Raw genomic sequence first — 23561 nt, 5'->3', positions numbered from 1 at the left:
GAGACCACACCCCTTCATTCTTACCAGTCAACCACGAGGTTCACAATCACAAAAGCAGAAATGTTTGTTCTATAATTTGACCACAATGGGCCTTTTGACAGCAAGTTGTTAATGATTCACAGGGCTGGATATTGTGACGAACCTCCTGATTTGATTACATTTAAATTATTTCGGTTGTGATTCAATTTGGGCACGGTGATGCAAGAGCGTTGGTCTCACAGTTCTGAGGACCGGGGTTCAAATCCTGCCCCCACCTGTGGCAAGTTTCCATGTTCTCCCCATGCCTCCGTGGGTTTTCTCTGGGCACTCCGATTTCCTCCCACATTTCAAAAACATGCATTCATTGGAGACTCTAAATTGCCCTTCGGTGTGATTGTGAGTTTGACTGTTGCTTGTCTCTATGTGCCCTGCGATTAGCTGGTAACCAGTTCAGGGTGTACCCTGCCTCCTGCCTGATGATGGCTTGCATAGGCTCCAGCACTCGCGCGATCCTTGTGAGCATAAGCAGTTCAGAAAATGGATGGAAGATTCAATTTCATTTCTACTCATTTTGCTGTGATCCAATCATGACTTAAATGGTTTGCTTTTAATTGATTCAGTCTGCAGTGGAAATAAAGAAATCAAGGACCTGATGATGGCTAGGTGACATCTTGAGTGACGTCACACGTGATGTTAGTTGGAGTTTAAGATGTAAACAATGTTAATCCTTATGTAGGTGTAAAGTGCAATTTGGATGGATACATTTGGCTAAATTTCATTGAACTACTGTGGAGTCTATTCCAAAATGTAACACGAGATTTTTGTTATTAACAAAACAAATATGGCGCCACAGTGGATCAGCTGAAAAGCATTGACCTCAAAGTTATGAGGTCCTGTGTTCGATCCCGACCCCGCTTGTGTGGAGTATGCATGTTCTCCCCGTGCCTGCGTGGGTTTCCTCCGGGCAGTCCGGTTTCCTCCCACATCCCAAAAACATGCAACATTATTTGGACACTAATTTAATAAATTGTCCCTAGGTGTGACTGACCGTTTGTCTCGATGTGCCCTGCGATTAACTGGCAACCAGTTCAGGGTGTACAATGCCTCTTACCCGTTGACAGCTGAGATAGGCAGCAGCACTCCCACGACCCTTGTGAGGATAATCAGCTCAGAAAACGTATTTATATATATATATATATATATATATATATATATATATATATATATATGTGTGTGTGTGTGTGTGTGTGTATTAAAAAAAATAATTAATGAGAAAAAAAATCTGAGTTTGAAACTATTTTTGCTCATTTCAAACAATTTCTTTGTAACAAGAAAACAGTACAATGATAATTGACCGTACTTGGAAGTGAATCAACAAACTAATGAGTTGATTTCACAAAATCGTCAGAATACTGAATGATAGATTTATTGATTGATTACCTCTAGTTTATATGGTACCGCTATGAACATGACTGAGCATTATTTAATTTGCTCTAATAGATAAAGATAGTGCTGGTATACCTCAAGCCAGTACCAGTACACTGAATGTTGGGCCATTTGTGAGCCTGAGCTTCTGGTGAAAGTCAACAAATGTCCCCTTGTCAGATGTCTCTACAGATAATCCAGAGCAATTATCCTATGTTGTGGAGTGTGGTAAGAGTGATTTTTCCTCCCAGATCTGTACGAAAAACAGTTAGGCCGACAATCGTAAATGTTAAACGTTTATTATTTACAATCAGAAACCTGCACGTGTTTGGTGAAGTCAGGCCAGCTGACCCAAGGGCTCTGGTGTTTTGAGATGAAAGCCATTTAGGTTTGAGAGAGGAGTAACAATTGTCAGTGGAGATATCAATGTGTGTAGTGTACTGTGTTTGTTATCACGAGTACACCGCACATCAAGAGCAGTAAGAAGATGTTTGATTATTCCTCAGCATGTATTTTGAATATTGGTTCAGATGTTAAAATCTTAATTTGTGTACCTCGCTTAATAACTAGCAAGTACAAGCCCCCTGGGAGGAAAATCTTTTAGGGCCAGGGTAATTACAATGGAACTAAATTTACAACAGTTCGAGCTTTCTAAACACATAATGGTCCTTATTGTGGGCAAAAGTTCCTGCAGTCATAATAATTTTTGTAACAGTTGCTGGTCAGAGTCAAAGTCAATCGAACCACATTTTTCACCTTCTCACTCAACCTTAAATTATGGCGGAAATATTACACGAGGAGCTAACCTTCTTTTAGCACTATGCGAGACCCACTGTGCAAGAAAAAAAAAACAGCTGTACTCGAAGAGCCAAAGAGTCATTTTGGACCTCTGGAAGGTGTTTTACAAGCGTTGTTTGCGGAAGTAGTGATCGGGAACATCTGCGCGCAATCTCATGACGAAGAAGGCTACAGAAAGGAAAAGACAAATGTACTGATGAACATCACTGGCATTTAAAGCTTTTAAATGGGTCTTCATTTGGCCCTAAATTCTCAACTAGTGGGAGCTAATTAGCCATTAGTACATTATTGCCCGACACTTGCACAGCATAACCTTCACAAGCGTAATCATCATCACACGGTCAACGGTGGAGCAAGCTGTGACGACTTGCCCCACGAGTTATACTTTCTAAAATTTGGGCTATTTGTGCTTTACGATGAATCTACTATTGCAAAGACGTTTTGTGTTTTGTAACATTACTACGCATAATTGAGTTTTGTTTCTACGGCAGCGACGGAACATGATTTAGTACCTAACTAGGAATTTTTATTTTATTACTTTATTCTATCACTAACCTATACTAAGGCAAAAAACAAACAAACAAACAAACTATAATTACAGTAGTGTATGAAAAACTCAAATAGGCCATAAATATAAAACATCCATTTACCCATTTCCTACAGAAGGAAGAAAAAGTATGCGTGAAATCTTTGGAATTTCTCAAAGTTCAGTCCAATTCATGCAGACACTTGAAAATTGTAAAAGAAATTTCAAAGGTTTCACATAGTTTTTCCTCCTACTGGATACCATTTAACTAGGGTCATGGGTGAGCTGGAGCCTATCCCAGCTGACTTTGTGCAAGAGACATCATACATGCTGGACTGGTCACCAATCAGTGGCAGGGCACATAAAGGCAAACAAAAATCACAAACAGATATGCAATTAAGGACAATTTAAGTCTTAAATAAAACGATCAATTAACAAGCATGTAACCGAAACCACAGTACCCAAAGAAAACCCATTCAAGCAGTGGGAGAAAATTTAACTGCCATATGAAAGGGGCCAAACTTTAACCCAGATATGCTTACCATCTGTCCACCACCCTGCCACGAAATATCCATCCATCCATTTTCTATACCACTTATTCTCATTAGGGCACTGGGTGAGCTGGAGCCCATCCCATCTGACTGGGTGAGAGGTTGGGTACACCAAGGAGGGGTTTCCAGTAAATAGCTACAATAAATGGCTAAGTCGACCATGAACATTGGTCAATGCAAAAATAAATAAATTAATATAAAAAAAAGAAATAAATGACATGGCGGCCCGGTGGAGCAGCTGGAAAGCGTTGGCCTCACAGTTCTGAGGACTCAGGTGCAATCCCAGCCCTCCCTCTGTGGAGTTTGCATGCTCTCCCCGTGCCTGCGTGGGTTTCCTCCGGGCAATCCGGTTTCCTCCCACATCCCAAAAACATGCAACATTAATTGGACACTCTAAATTGCCCCAAGGTGGGATTGCTACTGCGGCTGTTTGTCACTATGTGCCCTACGATCGACTGGCAACCAGTTCAGTGTGTACCCCGCCTCCTGCCCGTTGACAGATGGGGCCGGCTCCAGCATTTATCCCTTGTGAGGATAAGCGGCAAAGAAAATGGATGGATTGAAATAAATTATATTTCCACCCCACCTGCCTAGAACTATTTGACCACTGTCCATGTTTACCTTATCAACATTTGCTACAGATGGAAAAACTGCTGGACCCATCAAAAACATTCCCGAAAATGACAGAAGAGAGCCTGTAAATAACATTAAAAAAAATCAAATTCGATGAGCAATGCACATAAAACATGATGTATGAGTTACCTGAATTGTAGCCTTTTTTTCCCCCTGCCATAAAATGGTCATCACTAGTTTGCTAATGATAATCGCGAATACTAATTGTTTATTAAAGGCTGATTTTGTCGTCGCAAATTCTGTACAAAGTCTAAACAACACACTCCGTACTAAATTATGCAGTCTGAGGACAGAAGACTAAGATGTTTTTAGAGGACTTTTCACACCAATGCAAGAAGTCTGGAGCAGAGTTTCGAACCTCAAATGTCATAACTGGAAGGCAGACATGCAAAACACTACCACCATTTGCTGTACATTGAGGATCCCTCTGTACTTGAACATAACCAACACAACATGCCATACACTGACCACAACTAGTCTTGTCCCACTAACCAGAAGTTTCTGGTGAGTGTAGCTGGTCAGCGGCACATGAAGGGGATCAACTCTAAGCCCTGATGACGGGCAAGTTACACCGTCAGGAAAAGACACCAGCTGCGGGTCAGCTCTCATGGTTTCCACTTGCAGGTCAGTTTCAAGGACCCTGCGTGTAGTATGTTTGCCATCCACCCCCCAACCACAACCCCGATTTCCCCCAGACCATCCAGTGGACTGCTCAGTTCCAGGCAGGCAAACTGGCGGATGGACATCCCTTAACAGGCAGCATCAGCGGCACTAGAGCTACTAGTCTGTAATTAACTCAGACAGCTCAGGCTTGGAGAGAGGCAGCCGGGCTATATCATAATGAGCTCAGCTGGGATTAGGAGGACAGGGTAGGGGGGTGAGCGGACGGGAAGCATCGGAGGGAAGGGGAGGCGTTACGGGGTACCACAATTGTGGCCTCAACCTACACTGCGGCATTGCAGAGGGGCAGGGGGAGGCAACTGGGAAAGGCAAGGCGGAAAAGTGAAGAGGAAAGAAAGTGCAGAGGCACAGGAGAGAGAATGGAGGAGGTGAGAAAAGGTGAAGGCCGGGGGAGACGGGAGGAGCCGAGACGATGGCTTTAGGCCAAGCTTTGTGTGAAGCGTCACGAAGGGTCACCTAGTGGTGCAGTTACACGATCAAAAAAAGATAACGGCCTACACTATAAAAAGAGACAACAACAAGAAAAAAGGACGCGTGAAAAATGAACTGAGTACGATGGCACTGAAGTGCATTTCGAACGCTTATGAAGGCCAAAGCAGAAAGAATGTGTAATTTACTACTTTTACAAGACAGTGAAATATTGAAAGCATGTTTGTTGCTCCTGCCACACAAATATCACAAAGGATCTAGAGTATATTTTGAAATGATGAGCTTGTCTCTATTTACAAACAAATTTAGTGTAAATTCAGGATCAAATTGAGTAAAAAAAAAAAAAAAAAAAAGATATTCACACACACACACACATATGAAGTCATTCTGTTCTATGAATGGCAACAGGTGGATATACGTTAATTTTACCTTATGCTACCTCATAAAAGTGAAATTATTTTGCCCGTCAGGATTCAATGATGTCATAGATGGATGAGCAATGATACATTACTTACATTACATTAAGACTAGAATGTCACTTATGAGCAACAACATTCCCTTTTACCCTTTAAAGAATAATTTTCTCAAGTCGAGGGAATTGGCTAAATTTCCTTGCCGACTTTTTAGCATTTGTGGGGGGGCACTTGGCAATTTTACATGAACCATCAAATGATTCGTACTGGATAAAGTTAACTAAAGGTGTGAAAACACCCTTGGGTGAGACTACATCATTTGTTTCCGGTGCGCTTCTATGTGTGAATGTTTAGGTGGCCAATTTTGCAAATGAGCAGAGTGTAATGATCTTTCTCTGACCCCCGCTGATGGGTAATGATGTGACGGACTGAGGGGATGCTGTCAAATTGGGAAGGTCAAAGTGAATACAAAAAATAAAAATAAGTGTGTCAGCATTCTCGCAGAGGCGCAGATAAGCCAGAAAAGTGTTTCAAGTTACTAGAAAAGTGACTTACTTTTCAAGTGTGAGTTTCCGGGTGAGGTTTTTGAAATAGGCAAGTTCATTCCACACAGCATCGCTGTTCTCCTGTCTCAGCTGCCAGGGCTCGGCACGTGGCATCCGTCCATGTGGCCTGAAGTATAAAGAATGAAGAATGCTCTGTAAGTAACCATTCGATTGTGGGAGAGACTCTTTAATTTCTCCCTGAATCTTAAATTCCTGTGCATACCATGATTCATTTCATTCCAATAGCGAACTTCCGGATGAACTACAGTGGAACGTTCAAAGGCGATTGCTCAATATTAGAACAATTTGGACTCCAACCAATTTTTTTTTCCGCGAATATATGGCTCAAACGACAAGTAAAATTTGTGATTAAAGTCCTTTTAATGAGTGATATACACAAAATGTCAGCGCTTCTAAGGGATTAAGTTCACAAAAAAAGTGTGTGAACTTAATCCCTCTCTTTTTCTGTCCTGGTGATTACACCACAGTGGGGTAAGTGCGATGATATCCCTAAAAGTAGAAATGGAACTTATGGTAATCGGAAAAGGGTCTGTCTTACATCATAATAACATACTTTTTTTTTTTCCCCAAAGAGCTAGGAAATGGAAAAGCAACTTGATTCATGGAGCACATAAAAAACTGCACTTGTAACAAAGGGCTGTATTGCAGATGAGATCACAATAAATTAAAAAAGTGCACATGACATCAGTTGCATTAGAGGAGCTAAAGTTTGAATGTAAACAACTGCAAGTGTCTAATAGCCACTTCACTTTACTTCATTGCAGCACCTGCTATCATCCATACCTTCTCCAACCTGCATCCCTCACGAAGGGGATGCAGGTTGGATGTAACATCGTAGAATGTGGATGTCCTCAGAAAAAAAGAAAATCCACAGCTAAAACGCCATAATAGTGCAAATGGTCTAGCACAATGCAAAAAAAAAAAAAAAAAAAAGTGGCTTACTCTCTTTGATGAGGCAAAGACAACGTTTCAAAAAACATGCCGTTGTTTGAGTGTTTTCTTTTGCAATCAATTGGGTGTGACAAATAAACAGCTTGAAACAACCATGCTTAGCCTCTTATTTGGACACCTGTGTGAGCATTGGTGTCTCTTTTTGATTTCCTAAAAATTATGTTATGTGATAGTAAAAGTCTATTGATATTGTACATGCACTTTGGGCCGAGTTAAAAAACTGGGTGGGTATTTTGTGGGCTCCAGGCCATATTTTGCCCACCCATTGTTTATAATACTGTACTACAGTAAACAAATGTACAGTGTAAGGCAGGCCGGTGGTGGTTGTGGTATTCCCCTGACAGGGAAAAGCCAAAGGCTACTTCTACTGTTGGGAATGTGAGACGCTCCTTATAATACTGCCTTGTACTGAGATATTAGTTCTTTGTTTTCAAAATTAGGACAATTTTGGAGATAACCATTATGGAATGGATTATATTCAACGTTGGACAAAATCTTCAACATTTTTACAGAATAGTGGAAGTTATTATCCAGTTAAAATGAGAGCGAAAGCTCCATATAGTCTACTGTTTAAATCCTGCACGTGCAATAGCAAACTGTTCCAGTTAATTTATTGCATTATACATAAGCAAAGCTTATGGAACACAGAGATATACATATGAACAGCTCGTATTACACTATGGGAATAAAGGTTGGTACTGTACATTACCTTCCTGCCTTTGGCTAATTTGGAGGGGGGCTAACGAGGCCCCTAGTCACACTGTTTTCGTTAACCTGCCCGGTTTTGCCATATTCAAATGAGTCACTTTGACTTTGACATTTTAGTGGCAAATCATGTTGCCACCGATGCGTTTTTGTTCTAGCCCGGGGTGCTGCCTTGTGCGGCCACACAGCGGAGCATTCCCTGTGTGCTTTGAAGATGTAATGGCTTGGACCTTCCAATGTCTACACTTCACTTATAAATACTTAATGACACTTTGTGTTTTTTCTTCAATAGCTGGCTCCACCAGTCAATTCACACACACACACACACACACACACACACACACACACACACACACACACACACACACATATATATATATATATATATATATATATATATACACCCCCCCACACACACACACACACACCACACACACACACACACACACCACACACACACACACACCTGCCGAATCAGTCGTTGCCCGAGGTATTCAATTCCAATTAGCCTTTCATTTGCAAACTAAAATGGCTTTTAAAGAGGAATTTGCAGATTGGAAAAATGAGACCAGTTTTTGCACCTTCGGAAGCGGTCCCCGACAACTCACACACACTAAGCGCTCTCATTCTCACCAAATCAAAGTGCTGAAGTGGACAGTGGGGTCTCCAAATGTGAAATGTCATGCAAAACTCCAGCATGCGTCACAAGAATTCGGTTAATTAAGCGTCAAACGCCTCGGCACGCGCTCTGCTCTTTCTTTGGGTTTTAGCTAAAAGAAGGGTCCAATCGCAATGAGAGAAGAACATGTCAAATGGGAGAAGATACTTGGGCATTTCAATTGGAATGTAGTAGGGAAAAAAAATGCAATAGTTCAATTTAAAAAATTAAAGTGTACTGTCATTCATGGGACACACAATTAGTATAGTATTCCATAAAAAAGGCCAATCCATGACTAATTTTTACATAAATATGACACTTTTTTCGTTATTGATATTTCTGGGATGTGGCTGCTAATCTGATAATTTGTTCTCCTCCATATTTCTTGCTTAATTTGTTTTAAAAAAATAAAAATAATCACGATAGAATAAGGGCCACATAAAATGTAAGAAAAGATAGTCTTCTTGGAGATCATACAATACTGAATCTTTGTAATACATCAACAGTATGCCCGGCGGGACCGCCTTCACAATCCATTTCTGAACATTCATCCACCCATCATCTGAGCCGCTTATCCCCACAAGGATCCACCGTTAATTATTTTTTTTTATGCGTGATTGAGCTCTCCCAAAACAAGTTCCTGAAGGTTGAACGTGTCATCTATCCGATTTCATGTTAAAAATCTCTAAAATGTATAAGCCAAGAATGCTCCCCATGTTAAAATTATGTTGTCATTTTTAAAAAAAACTATTTATTTTAAATGGAGAATTTGGGGTTTTCGTAAACTGCAAGATGTAATTATCAGTTATGGAAAAAAAACTAGGGAAACAAAAAAAAATTTTTTTTTTTTTTTTTTTAAACTTTTGACGAAGGTTTCCACAACATTCAAATTTGAGATGCATCTATACATTGGAAATCAGCTGGTTAGCGAGCTGGTTATTGGCCATTTACAAAATGTTTTATCAATTATTATCAAAAGGTAGTTGTACATTTTACAGTATATTAATGGTTAGGTGACATTGTAGTTAAAAGAGAGTGAGAGAACGCAAGAGTGAGAGAGAACGAGAGAAGCCATTATTGGCCATGTAAACGCTGCCGTGTCACACTAATGCTATTTAAACACCGGTTCCTAGTAGTTGGCGTCTGAGGAATGACAAATGTTTTCATTTTCATTACAGCTAATATGTCAGTCAGGATACATAATTTGGATCACTTGAACTTTTAGTATGTGTGTCACGCATGGGCCCATTTAGTAAATCTCTATATTCAGTGAATTTAGCCTCACCTACCTTAATAGTGCTCTCAACTCCCCTCAGTGCGAAATTTAGTTTAGTTCTAAAGAAATGTGTAAGATGCTTTATTAAGTCACAGTAAAGCTTTATACATTTTAATTTGTTTGGAGTGCTCCTAAAAGCTGTTGAACACAGAGCCATGAGAGAGCTATCGTCTTCAGGCCTCAGTGCTTCCCCTCTACGGAATCCTAGTTTCCATTATTAAGCAGGGGGAAACAGAGAGAACTTTTCCACACCGCTACGGCTAATTGCTCTGATTCAGGGGGAATCTGTTTATGGGCGCCGCTTTGATCAGAGTACGGATGCTTTAATAACCTTTAATTTTATTTGCGCACCCCCCATCACACCCAGTATGATTAAAAAACTTTTTCCCATCTCTAATATAAACAGGAAGTTGTCTTTTCCCCGTTCTCGACCACGCCGTTTTGTAAAAATATGTCGGTAATGTTGAGTAGCAAAGAGGTTTCACTGGGACTGGTGGGCTGTACACTGCCTGCATTCTAATGAGGCAATTTCCATACCAGCTTTGTGATTGGCTGGTGCTTCAAATGTTCACGTTTGACTGGTTAACTCACTGGTGAAGAATGTCACTGAGCAACACCGTGATTGGATAACTGGAAATGTTACTTTTTCTTAGTTGTAGAATGAAGTTTACATTAATAAGCAAAACCACCATCAACTTTATTTTGTTTTAAATACAAAGCTGAGTTCCATTCAACTTTAAGCCTATTTTGGTAAAAATCTGGATAAAGGTGCAGATACGGGGATTTGTTTACCAAAAAACACAAACGTCCGCAACCTTGAAGCGCCGAGTTTAATAAATACATTTCTCAAACTCTGAACCTTTTTCCATTAGTGGGCTTTCCCAGAAAGTGGATAAACACCATTTTACGGAGTTTGTCAGCACAAATCAAGGCATAAATAAAAAGGGACGCTCCCTATTATGCTCCTAATGTTATTTCAAGCATTAGCATTAAGAAGCAGCATGAAATGTCATCCTCAGTTGGCAAGAGCGGGTTTAGTGGAACTGCAATGTCGCAAACGGATGGCAGTTGACATTTACAGTGAAGAAAATAAGTATTTGAACACCCTGCTATATTGCAAGTTCTCCCACTTAGAAATCATGGAGGTGTCTGAAATTTTCACCGTCTTAAATTTGCCAATGACCATTTGGAGTCATGGGAGAAAGTTTTGTGGTGAGATGAGACCAAAATGAAACATTTTGGTCACAATTCCACTGACCGTGTTTGGAGGAAGACGAATGTTGAGTTCCACCCCAAGAACACCAACACTACTGTGAAGCATGGGAGTGGTAGCATCATGCTTTGGGGGTGTTTTTCTGCACATGGGACAGGACGATTGCACTGTATTAAGGAGAGGATGACTGTGGCCATGTATTGTGAGATTTTGGGGAACAACCTCTTTCCCTCAGTCAGACCATTGAAGATGGGTCGTGGCTGGATCTTTCGACATGACGATGACCCGAAGCACACAGCCAGGTATGCCAAGGAGTGGCTCCATAAGAATATATTAAGGTTCTGGCGTGGCCAAGCCAGTCTCCAGACCTAAACCCAATAGAAAATCTTTGGAAGGGAGCTTAAACTCCGTGTTTCTCAGCGACGGCCCAGAAACCTGTCTGATCTAGAGAAGATTTGTGTGGAGGAGTGGGCCAAAATCACCTCCTGCAGTATGTACAAACCTGGAGAGCAATTACAGGAAACTTTTGACCGCTGTAATTGCAAACAAAAAAAATCATACATTGTGGTTTCTGGATTTTACTTTTTAGATTATCTATCTCACAGTGGACATGCACCTTCGATGAAAATTTCAGACCTTTCCATGATTTCTAAGTGGGAGAACTTGCAATATAGCAGGGTGTTCAAATACTTACTTTCTTCACTGTAAAAACAACACTTTGATAATTATACTGTGCTAGGTGTAAGATCTGGTTCCTTCGAACTTTTCAAGCGTATGCCCCTTTTGGAGGGATAGCGTTGTGAAAAACTTGTGGCCAAAGCAGTGTTGCCGCTGCCCGCCTTTTGTTCTCACCGCCTGAGCCACACAGCGCTGAGCCGTGCTAAGCTGACGTGAGCCAGGGCACTGAGCACGCTCGCCACACTTTCTCACGGGCGCACGTTGCACTGCTGTTTTCTTTAATTAACCCGGAGAGAAAACAGCTGAGGGGGGTCTGCACTTCGCTCCTGTTCAGCCGCCACCCATGTGCACTCGAACATGCATTTTTAAACACCCTCAGTGAATGAATGGAGATAACAGTACAGTCTTATTAATTATATTTTGACACTTTTAAAAAAACATCCTGTGGTTACTCGTAAAGATAGCAGGAAGTGGCCTTCTCTCTTTCCTGCGCACCTTGCACCCTGCAGGAGTAGACACCTCGAGCCTCTGGCTCTCACATCCTAATGAACGCAGAAATAGGAGAGACACCGGAGGATGTACTTGGCACACAATGCCTCAAAATTGACCTGTCTTAAAATCAGCAAGCATTTCTAGGGGAGAGGAAGGAATTTGTGCACACCTTTTCTCAAATTCTTCGCTCTGATCCTTTCAAACTCCGTATAGCGAGGGCTTCCTTGTAAATTTTATGTACCGCGTATCCTCACTAGCGTCCTGGACGTGCTGGAGCCTATCCCAGCTATCTTCGGGCGAGAGCCGGGGTACACCGTGAAGAGGTCTACTAATCACAGGTCATGTATATTGTAAATTACCATTCCCACTCATATTTACACCTCTGGGCAATTTAGACGTCAAACAACCTACCAGGCAGGTTTTTTGGGTGTGAGAGGAAACCAGAGTGCCCCGACAAAACTAACACAGGCACTGGGAGAAGATGTGAACCCCAAACAGGCGAGGCTGGGATTTGAACCATGCATCATCAGAACTGTGAAGCGGAAACTCACCAGTCATCCACTGTGATGTCCCGGGACAACTCAATTGAAAAATAATAATAATAATAATAACAACCCAAAAAAAATGCATATACGCACATATTAAAAACAACTGTTTTCAGCATACATAGCAGGCCATTTAAAGTGATTAACCCCAAATGAATCAGAGATGTTCTAGTATCCTTTTCCAAATATTCCTGGTAGCTTTTGTTGTTTTTAATTAGTTATATTGGACTTCTTTTCAATTAGAAAAAGATTATTAAGCAATTATGAACAAGAATGGGGAGTTTGTTTAAATCTCCACGCAAAGCGACTTTCTTTAACTGGAAATTACTTTTCTCTTAACGAAATTCATGGAAAGAGTGTATAAGCAAACGCACATTACGCCATGGACAAAAGTGTCAGCCTGATGAAACATCTTTCACTGCACATGCTTCTACTAAATGAGTGGCCATTAACGCTGAGGGAGACAGAAAACAGTGTCAAGCAACCAAAATAGTACTTACAGTACAAACCTTTTAAAGCACTTTGGTTTAACTGTGATAAAGAATAGTTTGTTAAAAGTACTTGGAAGTACAGTACAAGAATGGTCTGGACGTAAAATTATTATTTTTTAAAATACTACATTAATATGAAAGCACTTTGGAAACTTCGTGAGGAAAATACTAACTACTTCCTGTGGCATGTCTGGTTCTTTTACACTTTTTCATTTTTTGCAGTCTGAATCAGTTTGTGTGAGTGAACTTGGTCTGCTTTGTCAGTGTACAGCACCTCGATGGTCATGTACAGAGTACTGTCGCAACATACATCATTTCATTTATAAAAATATGAAAACATTGTACATACATGTCATTTGCTTTTTCCACTGCTTTTAGCTGGTTTTTGACAGCTTTGTAGTTCTTCTGTACCAAAAATAGACGTTCACGTCTTCTGTCGTGAGCCCTTCTCAGTTCTTCATTCTCTTCTGTCTGTAAGGAACATGCAGTACGCATTTATTGAAAAATTAAAGCAAAGTGTACTTTGTCATTAAAACAATTCTGTATAGAACTGAATCGAGATCTCACAACAGCTCCATGGAACTGGCTGGAAAATAGAGAACTCTATACAGTATATTGTTTTAGGAATTAACTGTTTTGATGCCAAATGAAAAACCATTTGTGATACTGATATTTGAATCAAAAGACCAGAATGATGTTTATAATTCAATTTCAATGACACTTGGCCTCAAAGTTTTCTGTGAGCAGGAGGCTAGCTGGGTACAGTTGGGTACATCTTAGATTGGTCAAACAACCAGTCGATTGTAGAGTAAATACAGACAACCATTCACGTCTATGAACAATCAAGAGTATTTAAAATGAAATAACCTAAACTGCATGTTTTACGGAATGTGGGTGGAATTAGTTGGGGAAAACCCACACAAGTAAAGAGAGAACTTGGAAACTCCACACAGGAAGTCCAGGATTTGAGGAGGATTTGAACAGAGAACCTCAGAACTGTAAGGCATCAACATCAAGATACATGTATCACATGGCACGTAATCAAGGAATTTTTAAGTCCAGTATCTCTTCCCCTGCAAACACATTCCTTTTCATTTCCATTTCGTGTCTGTCAGGCTACAGGTGTGTTTAAATCATGATCACTTTTACCTTGACTAAATATGAAGTGGTTAACTACTCGTTAAACGTATGACGTGAATTTTAAAATATTAAAACATGGTTTGCAAAGGTAATAAATGGGTTACAAAAATTTGAATTAGGAAAAAATGAATTCAATCCCCTCCTTAAAAAAAAAAAAAAAAAAAAAAATCTGAACAACTTGAAAATCAACCAGCGCGATTATGTCAGATTTCAGCGGTTCCACTGTACTTAAACTATAAGACTGGTGAGCTCACACTGCACAGTCGACTGCGTTGTTAGCACTACAGTTGACAGCTTTTAAAACACAGCGAGATCGGACTCCTGATTTAAAAAGGAGGAGTAAGAGAAGACAACATATGGATTTTTTCCTGTCAGGAGAGGCCCTCCCTGCTTCCTCGGGTCTGACCTTAACAGTGAGGCCGAGCGAGAAAACATTTTCAGTGGACAGGACGAACAGAGGGTTGCGAGTGAAAGGAGAGAGCTGCATCTGGTGAAAACAGAGAAATTAGAACGAGAAGAAAGAGGAATCTGAAAGGAAGAGGGGGCGAGGTTGGTGGATTTGAGGGGAATGGGGCGAGGGGGGTTTAAGTTTCTGCTCGAGTGGCCAGGGCTTGGGAGAGTTGTGTTTCTGAAGGGAAAGAGCTTGTTTACTGCTGATATGACACGGCTGCCCTGCAGAGAGGGAAATGCGAGCCCTCAGCCCTGTTATTATTAACAAGGACAAAGAGAACAGAGAGTGCACACAAACATGCACCGGACAGCGAGTGCAGACACAAACACACGCGCACGCCAACACAGAGACTGCCAATGACAAGTATGGATTTTCCCTAGTGTGGATTATTCACAGAGGACATCTGCAAGACATCCTCTGCCCCTTCAAGCAGCCCGCAACCTCTCAAAAACAAGGCTCTAATGAAAGGGTCCACGGCCGGGGCAGTGCTACTAACTGGCGGTAGAGCGACCAGGGGGAGATGACGCACAGGAGGATGGAACAAGTGGCAGGGCATTAGCCACATCATGGATTCCCAGGCTTCTTAAAGAACTTCCCATGGGCGGACCGACTCTGTTATCAGGCCACAGCCCCTTGCCCACAAATCAATACGCAGCCCGTGTGTTGGACGTTCTCAAGCTGAAAAATAATTACACGGCAACAAGCCACTGTTTGCTTTAAAGTGAAGACAATGAGGATTGCTGTTTGTTTGCCGCCCCACCGCCGTTAGTTGCTAAGGTCAACATGTCAATGGCAGAGCCGGGCGATCCCAATTTGAAAGACATTCTGGTCGAAAGACCGACTTGAGAAGACGCAGCCTAGAGTGCAAGAGGCTGGAGGCAAGGTCACTTTACAGCGATATGACTTTTTAACAGGAGATCTAGACCAGAGGTCATCAATAACCGCCTTAATACAGTGTATAAAAATAAAAACAAAAATGAAAAAAAATCTACAAACCCATGTTGGGTTGCCTGTTTTTTGGGCGATACTGTATAAAAAAATGAGACTGACAAATCATTTCAAAAGCTTTTCAATGTCAGGAAAACCATAGTTGAGATTAATTTAATTTGGGATTAATTAGAAGCATTTTAAAATGGTAGCAGGTGTGTAAATTCATCATGGGTTTCGACTCTGAATGCAGCCACAACCCCTGATATAAGAACCACCGCATTCCTGTTTTTTTTTTTTTTTTTTTTTTTTAAACCTCCCCTTTTAAAAAGATTTCATTTTCCCCACAATTGAGTTGCAGAAGATATAGGTCACATTTATGGTGGAAAAGCATTTGAAATGATTTGTGTTCATTTTCCTATAGTACAAAAACCCAAGATCACCTTCAAGTTTTTCACCACTGAAGACTATTCGTGTATTCTTTAGGTACAAATTAAAACACTGTAATTTACAGAAAATTTTAAATGTACAGACAAGAAACTACATTTCCATTAAATAAAGGCACCTCCTGAAACAATGACCACAACAATGACAGTTCATTGATACATCAACTTGCTGTACAAGTTTGAAAGTTATGCCTTGCTTTAATTTATTTTTGAATCTACATTTATGAGCTGTCCTGATTACATTTTTCTGTACTTTATTGTAATATGTTACTACTCTATATTTTGCAATCCTCAAGTGCATTTGTTCTAGTTGGAGGCACAAAAGTGAACACACAAGGCTTACCAGGTAATATCGGTTTCAGCTTTAACAAATTATTTGGTTTGTCACCATAATAAACAAAAATGTCACAGCACCACATACCAGTAATTGATCAACTGACATCCACACAACACTCATAGAGCCCTCCATGATACACACGTGATACTTTTCATCTTCAACTGGCCCAGGCATGACCCTGTGAAGGCAAGAGTGTGTCAACTTTATATGGCCAAGAGCTACTGTAATGTACTCATTTTTAGACATTTATGATAGTAAGGTTTGTGAGTAGAGAAAATGGATGTTTGCGAGGCAGACAGGTGGTGAGCGGAGTTCACAGTATAAAAGACAATGTTGTGCTTTAAATGTAGACAACTGCAAAGAAAATTGCTGTTTAGCTGTTAATAATGACAGATTAATTTTGCAACATTTTTTTTCATTAAATTATCATCACTTCAGATTGTTTGGATCCAATTTATGGAGGCGTCTTTATTTTAAAAAATATTTAGTTTATAATATTTTGTCATTTTTAATTTGGAAAAAATGTGCTTCTATAGATTCCAATATTTAGATGATTTTTTAATCTTACTGGGAACAAAGTAGTTATTGTTTAGGTCCTACTTATGTTGGAAAATGTAGTTTATTGCAAAAGAATGCATCGAGCTCGTTCTTTTTTTGTTTTTAACGATTTTTCTTTTTTGGGCTATTTACTATAGCTCAACATTCATGTAAAAAACTCAATTCAATAAAAAAAGTCAATGTAATGTTCATTTATTTTATGTGAATATTTATATTACTTGCTATACAGCATGTTGCTTCAGATCTGATCTTGAAGAAATTTGGACGGGCTTAACTTTTAATTGACGAGCCCTAATCCAAGGAAAACTGAATAAAAAAAAAAAAATGCATGTAACCGCTGCCAATATGCACTCAAGCCATTAAAAATGCAGTCAGCCCTGCATTTGACTTGTCAGTTTTTAACTCACTGTGCATTCCTTCACGAAACGTTCCTCATGCGGCAGATACGTAAATGGCACCATTAACTAAGACAGTCATGCGTGTCGTCTGAATCCAAGCTGAGCATCGCTGTCCGCTTAGGTGCCTGCGAGTGATATTAAGTCAGACACTTCAGATCTGACAAGAAAATGATGCCTACTACATTCAGGGATTGTGTTCTAAAGTAAGATGACCTCTGCTTAATCACTCACTCGCCGGTCAACCCAAAAGACGAAAAGGATAGAGAGAGGTGAAGACGAGGACTGCTCCAGGGTAGGACCTATGTGGTTAAGTTAAGGAGGTGCAATTACGCTCCATCTACAGTATATGAAATTGTCCTTTTGTACTTCATTAAGAAAAATATGTCAAGCATTAATCAATGTGAACCCCAGTCCTCAGAACTGTGAGGCCAACACTCTAACCACTTCCCCCACCGTGCCGCGTAATTATTATTCCTCAGTGAAATAAACGGGAATACCAGTAATGTGAAACTGTTATTTGTGGGGGTATAAGAACTAGATAGACCGAAATGGAGTGGGGGTTGGGAGCGGGGTATTTGTAAATGTATTTGTTTGATTTTTCCTTGATAGCTTGGCAGAGAATCCAGAGCACCATCTTTTTATATGAGCAACTGGAAAATGAATTTTCCCTACAGTATGTCCATATTAAGTAACATTGCAGAGTTTTGAAGACTTTTTAGTCATACCTTTAATGAAAAATACATCCAGCATGATACATCCCAATTGAAAATTGTAAAAAGAATTTCACCCAAGTAAAACAAAATAAAATAAGCTTTGATAAGGTTTCTTTGTATGGTGGGAGTCTTAGTGCTTAGTTCTGATGAACATTCTTAGTCACCCCTTACGTTCTTAAAGCTTCAAAAGGATATGAACAAGCTAAATAAACTCAATGTTAATCCGTTAACGCTCTCCGACTTTTTAAAGAAAATGTTGGCTGAATTACAAATTTTACAACCTCAAGGGATTGGTGCCAGTGTATAGAATGTTGATAATTACTTGTGAACCCTTAACACGGGTTTTAAAGCCTACTTTCGCCCACCAAAAGAAAGTCGTCCTCGAAGGGGGAGCAAAACTGTGCTGTGTGTGCAATAAAAGACAGCTAAAAAGCACTTAAGTATTCAAAGTTGCCCAATTAAAACAAGTGTAAAGTTAAATTTTAACTCAAAGGGAAAGCATGAAGTCGGGATGAACAAAATTGCATCAAAAATTTTGGGTGAAATGAGCAATAAAACTGATTTGTTCAGCGAAGCACAGATTATTTTCACTTTGGACAAGTGTAGTCGTTACCTCCCGCTGCTTCAGTGTCTACACACACGCCGACTGTGTCTCGATAGCACTTTTGTGAGCGAAGGTCACGGAGGGATCGCAATTGAACCTTTTAAGATGGTGACAGTTACTGAGCTGCAGAGATTCCCACCTTGTGGAGCTGATAGCTGTAATCAAGCGTCAATAAGTGAGCCACCGGCCACATAATCAAAACTTTCCCGTTTCAGGTCTTGCGCTGGACTCCGCTATATACCAGTGAATTTTACAAAAGTCAAAGTTACTTACTGACAATAGCTCCTGACACGTCTTTCTTGGGAGGCACCAAAATGATAGTGGGTCCTGGACGCCGGTAGACTTCCGAATATCAAATTTTAAACTGTGGCCATCACAAAGCCTTTATCAATTGCGCAGGTTTTTAATATTTTAACATTCATAAGTCATACAACTCTTTACAGTTACACACCGTACTAGAAATTAAAAAATACATAAAACATTGTAGATGGCGGCAGTATCGCATTAGCGTAGTCAATGGTGATAGTTACAGGTGAGAGTAGACTTTTTTTTGGGAATGAAATTTGTATCTGTTTTTAAATTGAATAAACTGTCGGGTGGGCATCATATTTAGATCTCCCACTGCACAAATCCTGAAGTGTTATGGATTTTCATCAACATTTGCTAGTTTACCTTCAAACGGAGCAAGTCTTCAAGGTCTTGAATTCTTTGTTGTGCTCCTTTTCTTCCCTCACTATGAAGCTTTGCACTGCCAGCTGGGGACAGAGATCGGGATCGCTGCAGAGGTGCATCCTGGGAAACGGAGAGAGGCACTATGTCGAGAGCATAATCTTATAACAGTATAACAATTAACATCTGTACTGTAGATACTGAGTGAATGCCCCCGCCAAAAAAAATTAAAAAATCCCGATCGCTCACTCTTCACCTTGACAAAAAACAAAAACAAAAACCCTGCAATGCTGACTTTGGAACACACAGATGTTCACAAAAACAAACAGGCTACCAGAGGAATAAAAGCATGCTGGGGCACCAGGCTGCGTAAACTGAAGGGAGAAAAGTTCAGTTTGTGTGCGTGTGTGAAAGAACGGCAAAGGTTTCTCTGCGACTGGCTAATGAGTATGTTCATTTCCATTTACATTGTTTCTTTGACAATAATGATGTCCCATTAGGGGAGACTAAAGGGGCTATAGATTCCAGAATGTGCTGGGCTTCATTACAAGAGGTGGGCAGGGAGGTCGCTCTAATTGCTCTACTAGGGGCCTCCAGGTTACACTTGATAGGACAACCGATTAGCAGGGAGCGGGGTGAGTTGGGTGTGAGTGTGTGTGTGTGTGTGTGTGTGTGTGTGCATGTGTGGGGGGGTAGTTTGTTCACCAGCCTCCTTTCTAACATAAAAAAATAAAGGTCCTGTAGGATGAAAAAAAAAAAAAAAGCAGTGGGAACAATATGCTACTGGAATATGAATAGGAGACGATGGGAGGCGCCCTGTGGAGCCCAGGAGGCCTGACCAGATGGCGGGCAAAAAAAAAAAAAAAAAAAAAAATGCAGACCGTATAAGCACACAGCAGTCCTTGAGCTGGAGTGCGTGTGAAGTGCAAAGACGAAGAGTGCTGGATAAAATGGCAGATCATTAATTCCAGCTCCGATGGCCGTTTCTGAACCAAACGCTGTAGCAGTTTATCCTAAATTACACATTCAAACCCACTCTGGAGGCGTATGTGTGTGGGAATGTGCGACGGTCGACTCCAGCGACCTGGTGGTCTTCATTCCATCGTTGTGTCTGCTCGAGTGCCAACCATGTGTGCTTTAACTCGGCCTGAATGGCTCCACACAACTAATTAGCAGATTGATCAGCATATTCTTGATGCGAGATGTGCCAATTGCCCTGACCCTGCGTGTACGTCAGGGGGTGAAACCCAATGGCCAGAAGAGGAATCCCAGATCTACCGAAAAAGACCAATGATGAAGCTAAAATGAAAAAAAATAAAAATAAAAAAATATCTCAACGTTTCGCAATGCATTTTAGGAGGATAATCAGCACTGGTAGTTAAACTCACAGCTTTCAGAGCGGTAAAAGGTTCAAGGGCCATCATTAGTAACAGGATTATAAAGGATTAGTAGATTGTTCAGAATTCATCTGTCTGAATAGGTGATTGGTGCATCTCTGTATAGTCATAATATATTGTACTAGTACTGTAATATGGACTGTACCGACAACGCCAGATTTAAAAGCTCATGGTACAGTAGGTAAGATATTTTGTAAACTACAAAATGGGAATTTTCCAAAGATGGTATTTCCTATTTTGTCCAGAATTCTTTGACACAGAAAAAGAGCCAGAGTACTGCGGCGAGAATAAGATGATGATTAAAAGCAAAGACGCCGCCATGGTCTACATCAGTTGTGCAGCTAGTTGGCGGCCACGACCTGACCAGCGTGTTGCACCTGCTAATGTCTCCCCAAACATAGAAGTACAACAGACGCACAGAGGATACCGAGGAGTGCAAGATGTGAAAAACACATTTAAAAACAGCCTCTATTCTGAGCGTGTATAAAAAATTGGCTGATGTGGGGTTCCAGGAAGAAACATTTAAGAGACACCTTCTCGCCTCCCTTCACATTTCCTCCACATCTCTCAGAGACAGAGGCCACGGTTATCAATGGGCTTCTTTATGATTTCAGCAAAATGTCGCGTGTTCATCTGGAGCACTCAAAGCACAACTTTGTTCAACTTGCGCAAAGAACAAAAATGTTGTACACAACCATACAAACACTAGTGTATAAAAATATACAGTTTCAGTATCGGTAAGCCAAGTGCTCTGTTACTAAAACCCATAATTTACTTCCTCAAAAACTTTTTTTTTTTTTTACAAATTTAACAATTTAATTTTCAAATTAAATCTTTCAGTCTGATAAGCACTGGATTAGCTATTATGTCTGTAAAACAACAAGGCACATATACAATCTACTTGAGCCCATTTACATCACTACGTGGAGTAACAAAGCATTAGAAATCATAAGGTGTGGATATTAATTTACCTTTAAAGATTAATACGTGGAGTAAAAAGGATTAGAAATCACAAGGCATGTATATTGATTTACTTTTATCGATTAATATCACATCCACGCTATTCATTTTAGGAATAAAACATACAATATACATATACTTGTAGTCCCGGTTATGTTAAAGCAAACGGGATACAAATCACCAACTTAATGATAATTACGTGCCAACAACAATGTTCCATAATGTGCAAGCGTGTCCTGAGGCAAACAAACAAGTCAGCAACCAGGAAAGCACATTGAATGACATCAATATCATTAAAGCATTTTGTGCAAAATAATTGCATTACACGTGTACAGAAAAAGAACAGAGGCCCTCCCGCTGAAGCTTTAATGAGGACAGTGGTAGAAATCAAACAACGTCTCTTCAGGCCAGCTTTCGTTGTGCGAGTGAGACCATCTAGAAACCTGCCAAACTTAAAGAGTATGAATAGCGAGAAGATCAAAAGCTTGTCTTGGTGTTCATAATGTCCCGTTGAAGCGGTAAATCAGCCAGTGCCTGGGCCCAAGGCATGCGTGAAACCAGCAGCACACGCCAGGCCTGATCACAGGAGGTGTGCATGTGTAAGTGTGTGTTGAGGACAAAAAGGTTGGCAGAGGAAGGGTCTAATGAATCACATGACTCAACACACCACTGCCTTCGTGTCGCTTCTGTGGCTTTGATCTGACGCAGCCTGGTAATTTTCATGAAGTGCGGGCATGTAAGCTCCTTGCACACGCGCCTTTCGAGCTGGCTAAAAGCGTAAACTGTGGAGACGCTGACCCACCTGCTGCCTGCTGACAGGAGAGATGTAGTGAAGGGCCTTCTCCTCTGAACGCTCACGACGAAGCCTGCGAGATTCAGCAACTGCCTGCGCAGACACAGGCACCTGTAAGGAAAGTCAAGTAGGAGTGTTAAATGAGAAAGTATGTGGCCTGCCATTGAAAAGTAATGAGAAAAGCTTCTTTTTTTTTTTTTTTTTTAAAGAGTGCCGTTGAGTGACAGTCCAGCAGTCTGTGTATCAGCTCAACAGGCACTGTGCCCTGTAAATGGCCGTCAGCGCCTTTTGTAACTAAATCCTGTTCGAAATGCCCACAAGCTTTTTGTTTAACTGCCTTATCATAGAATTCCAAAATATTGTACACAACAGCTTGATACATAACTAGTTTTGAAATTGCATTATAGTTTGTTCAACTATTTTTCAAATAACCGTAAAGGGAGTTTTGATAAGAAAAGTTCACATGATTATTTATTACATATAAGAATTTGAACCTGAGGGACATTTTAGCAGAAATCATATAAGTTGACACACTTTTACTTTGCGGGCTACATGTAATGAGCAGGGCAGACGTGGCCCTCGTGGCCTAAAGTTTGACACCAGGGTACTAAAGACTTCTTAGTTCCTCCCATTAGAACATGGTGACTTTTATTTTAAGTTGGAAAATGTGAACATTTAACTGGTTTGTGCAAGATTAGCTACCATCCACAACTTCGAGAACAGAAAAAGTACCAAGAAAATGAGATTTGTAGAAAAGTGGCACCTGGCACTTTAAACTTGACATTTGCAGACATCTTTACACCTTTGCTAAAACCTTGTGACACGAAGGTGTAAAACGGGGGGAATGAATTCCAGCTGCTGTCGACACCGCCAGCTCCTGACAAGGAGGGACCTTTGCAACTGTGTCTTACTCTTGAACAGAAAAGGGTGTCATCACCTTTTTCCTTCCCTCCAACATGGCTGCGATAACATTATCAGACATATGCCATCTTATTAACTGGAGTAATACACTTTAAGCAAACGGGCTGAGTGGTAAGGTAGATGATAAATTATTACCGAGGAGGAGTTTATTCATGTTTTATTAAATCGCCCTGTCAAAAGTGGGCTTGGCCAAATTATCTGGGGCCTAATTTAATGGACGACGGCCATACTAGCGTA

The 23561-nt window shown here is 40.6% G+C and overlaps 1 protein-coding gene across 5 annotated transcripts in view; it reads right to left on the bottom strand.

Moving 5' to 3' along the window:
• The window catches only part of cntln (centlein, centrosomal protein), a 121898-nt gene that overhangs the window by 71037 nt on the left and 27300 nt on the right, over positions 1-23561 (bottom strand). For all 5 annotated transcript variants that reach the window (XM_061829566.1, XM_061829568.1, XM_061829569.1 and 2 more), the window contains exons 9-12: positions 22413-22514; positions 19257-19376; positions 13360-13481; positions 5991-6107 (exon numbers count right to left, since the gene is read on the bottom strand). In XM_061829566.1, the coding sequence (XP_061685550.1) occupies positions 5991-6107; positions 13360-13481; positions 19257-19376; positions 22413-22514 (461 nt within the window). The remainder of the gene's footprint in view (positions 1-5990; positions 6108-13359; positions 13482-19256; positions 19377-22412; positions 22515-23561) is intronic.

Source organism: Syngnathoides biaculeatus, chromosome 9, assembly GCF_019802595.1.
Source record: "Syngnathoides biaculeatus isolate LvHL_M chromosome 9, ASM1980259v1, whole genome shotgun sequence".
Lineage (NCBI taxonomy): Eukaryota > Metazoa > Chordata > Actinopteri > Syngnathiformes > Syngnathidae > Syngnathoides > Syngnathoides biaculeatus.
The sequence above is the reverse complement of the archived record's forward strand: the minus strand, read 5'-3'. Positions and strand labels throughout refer to the sequence as shown.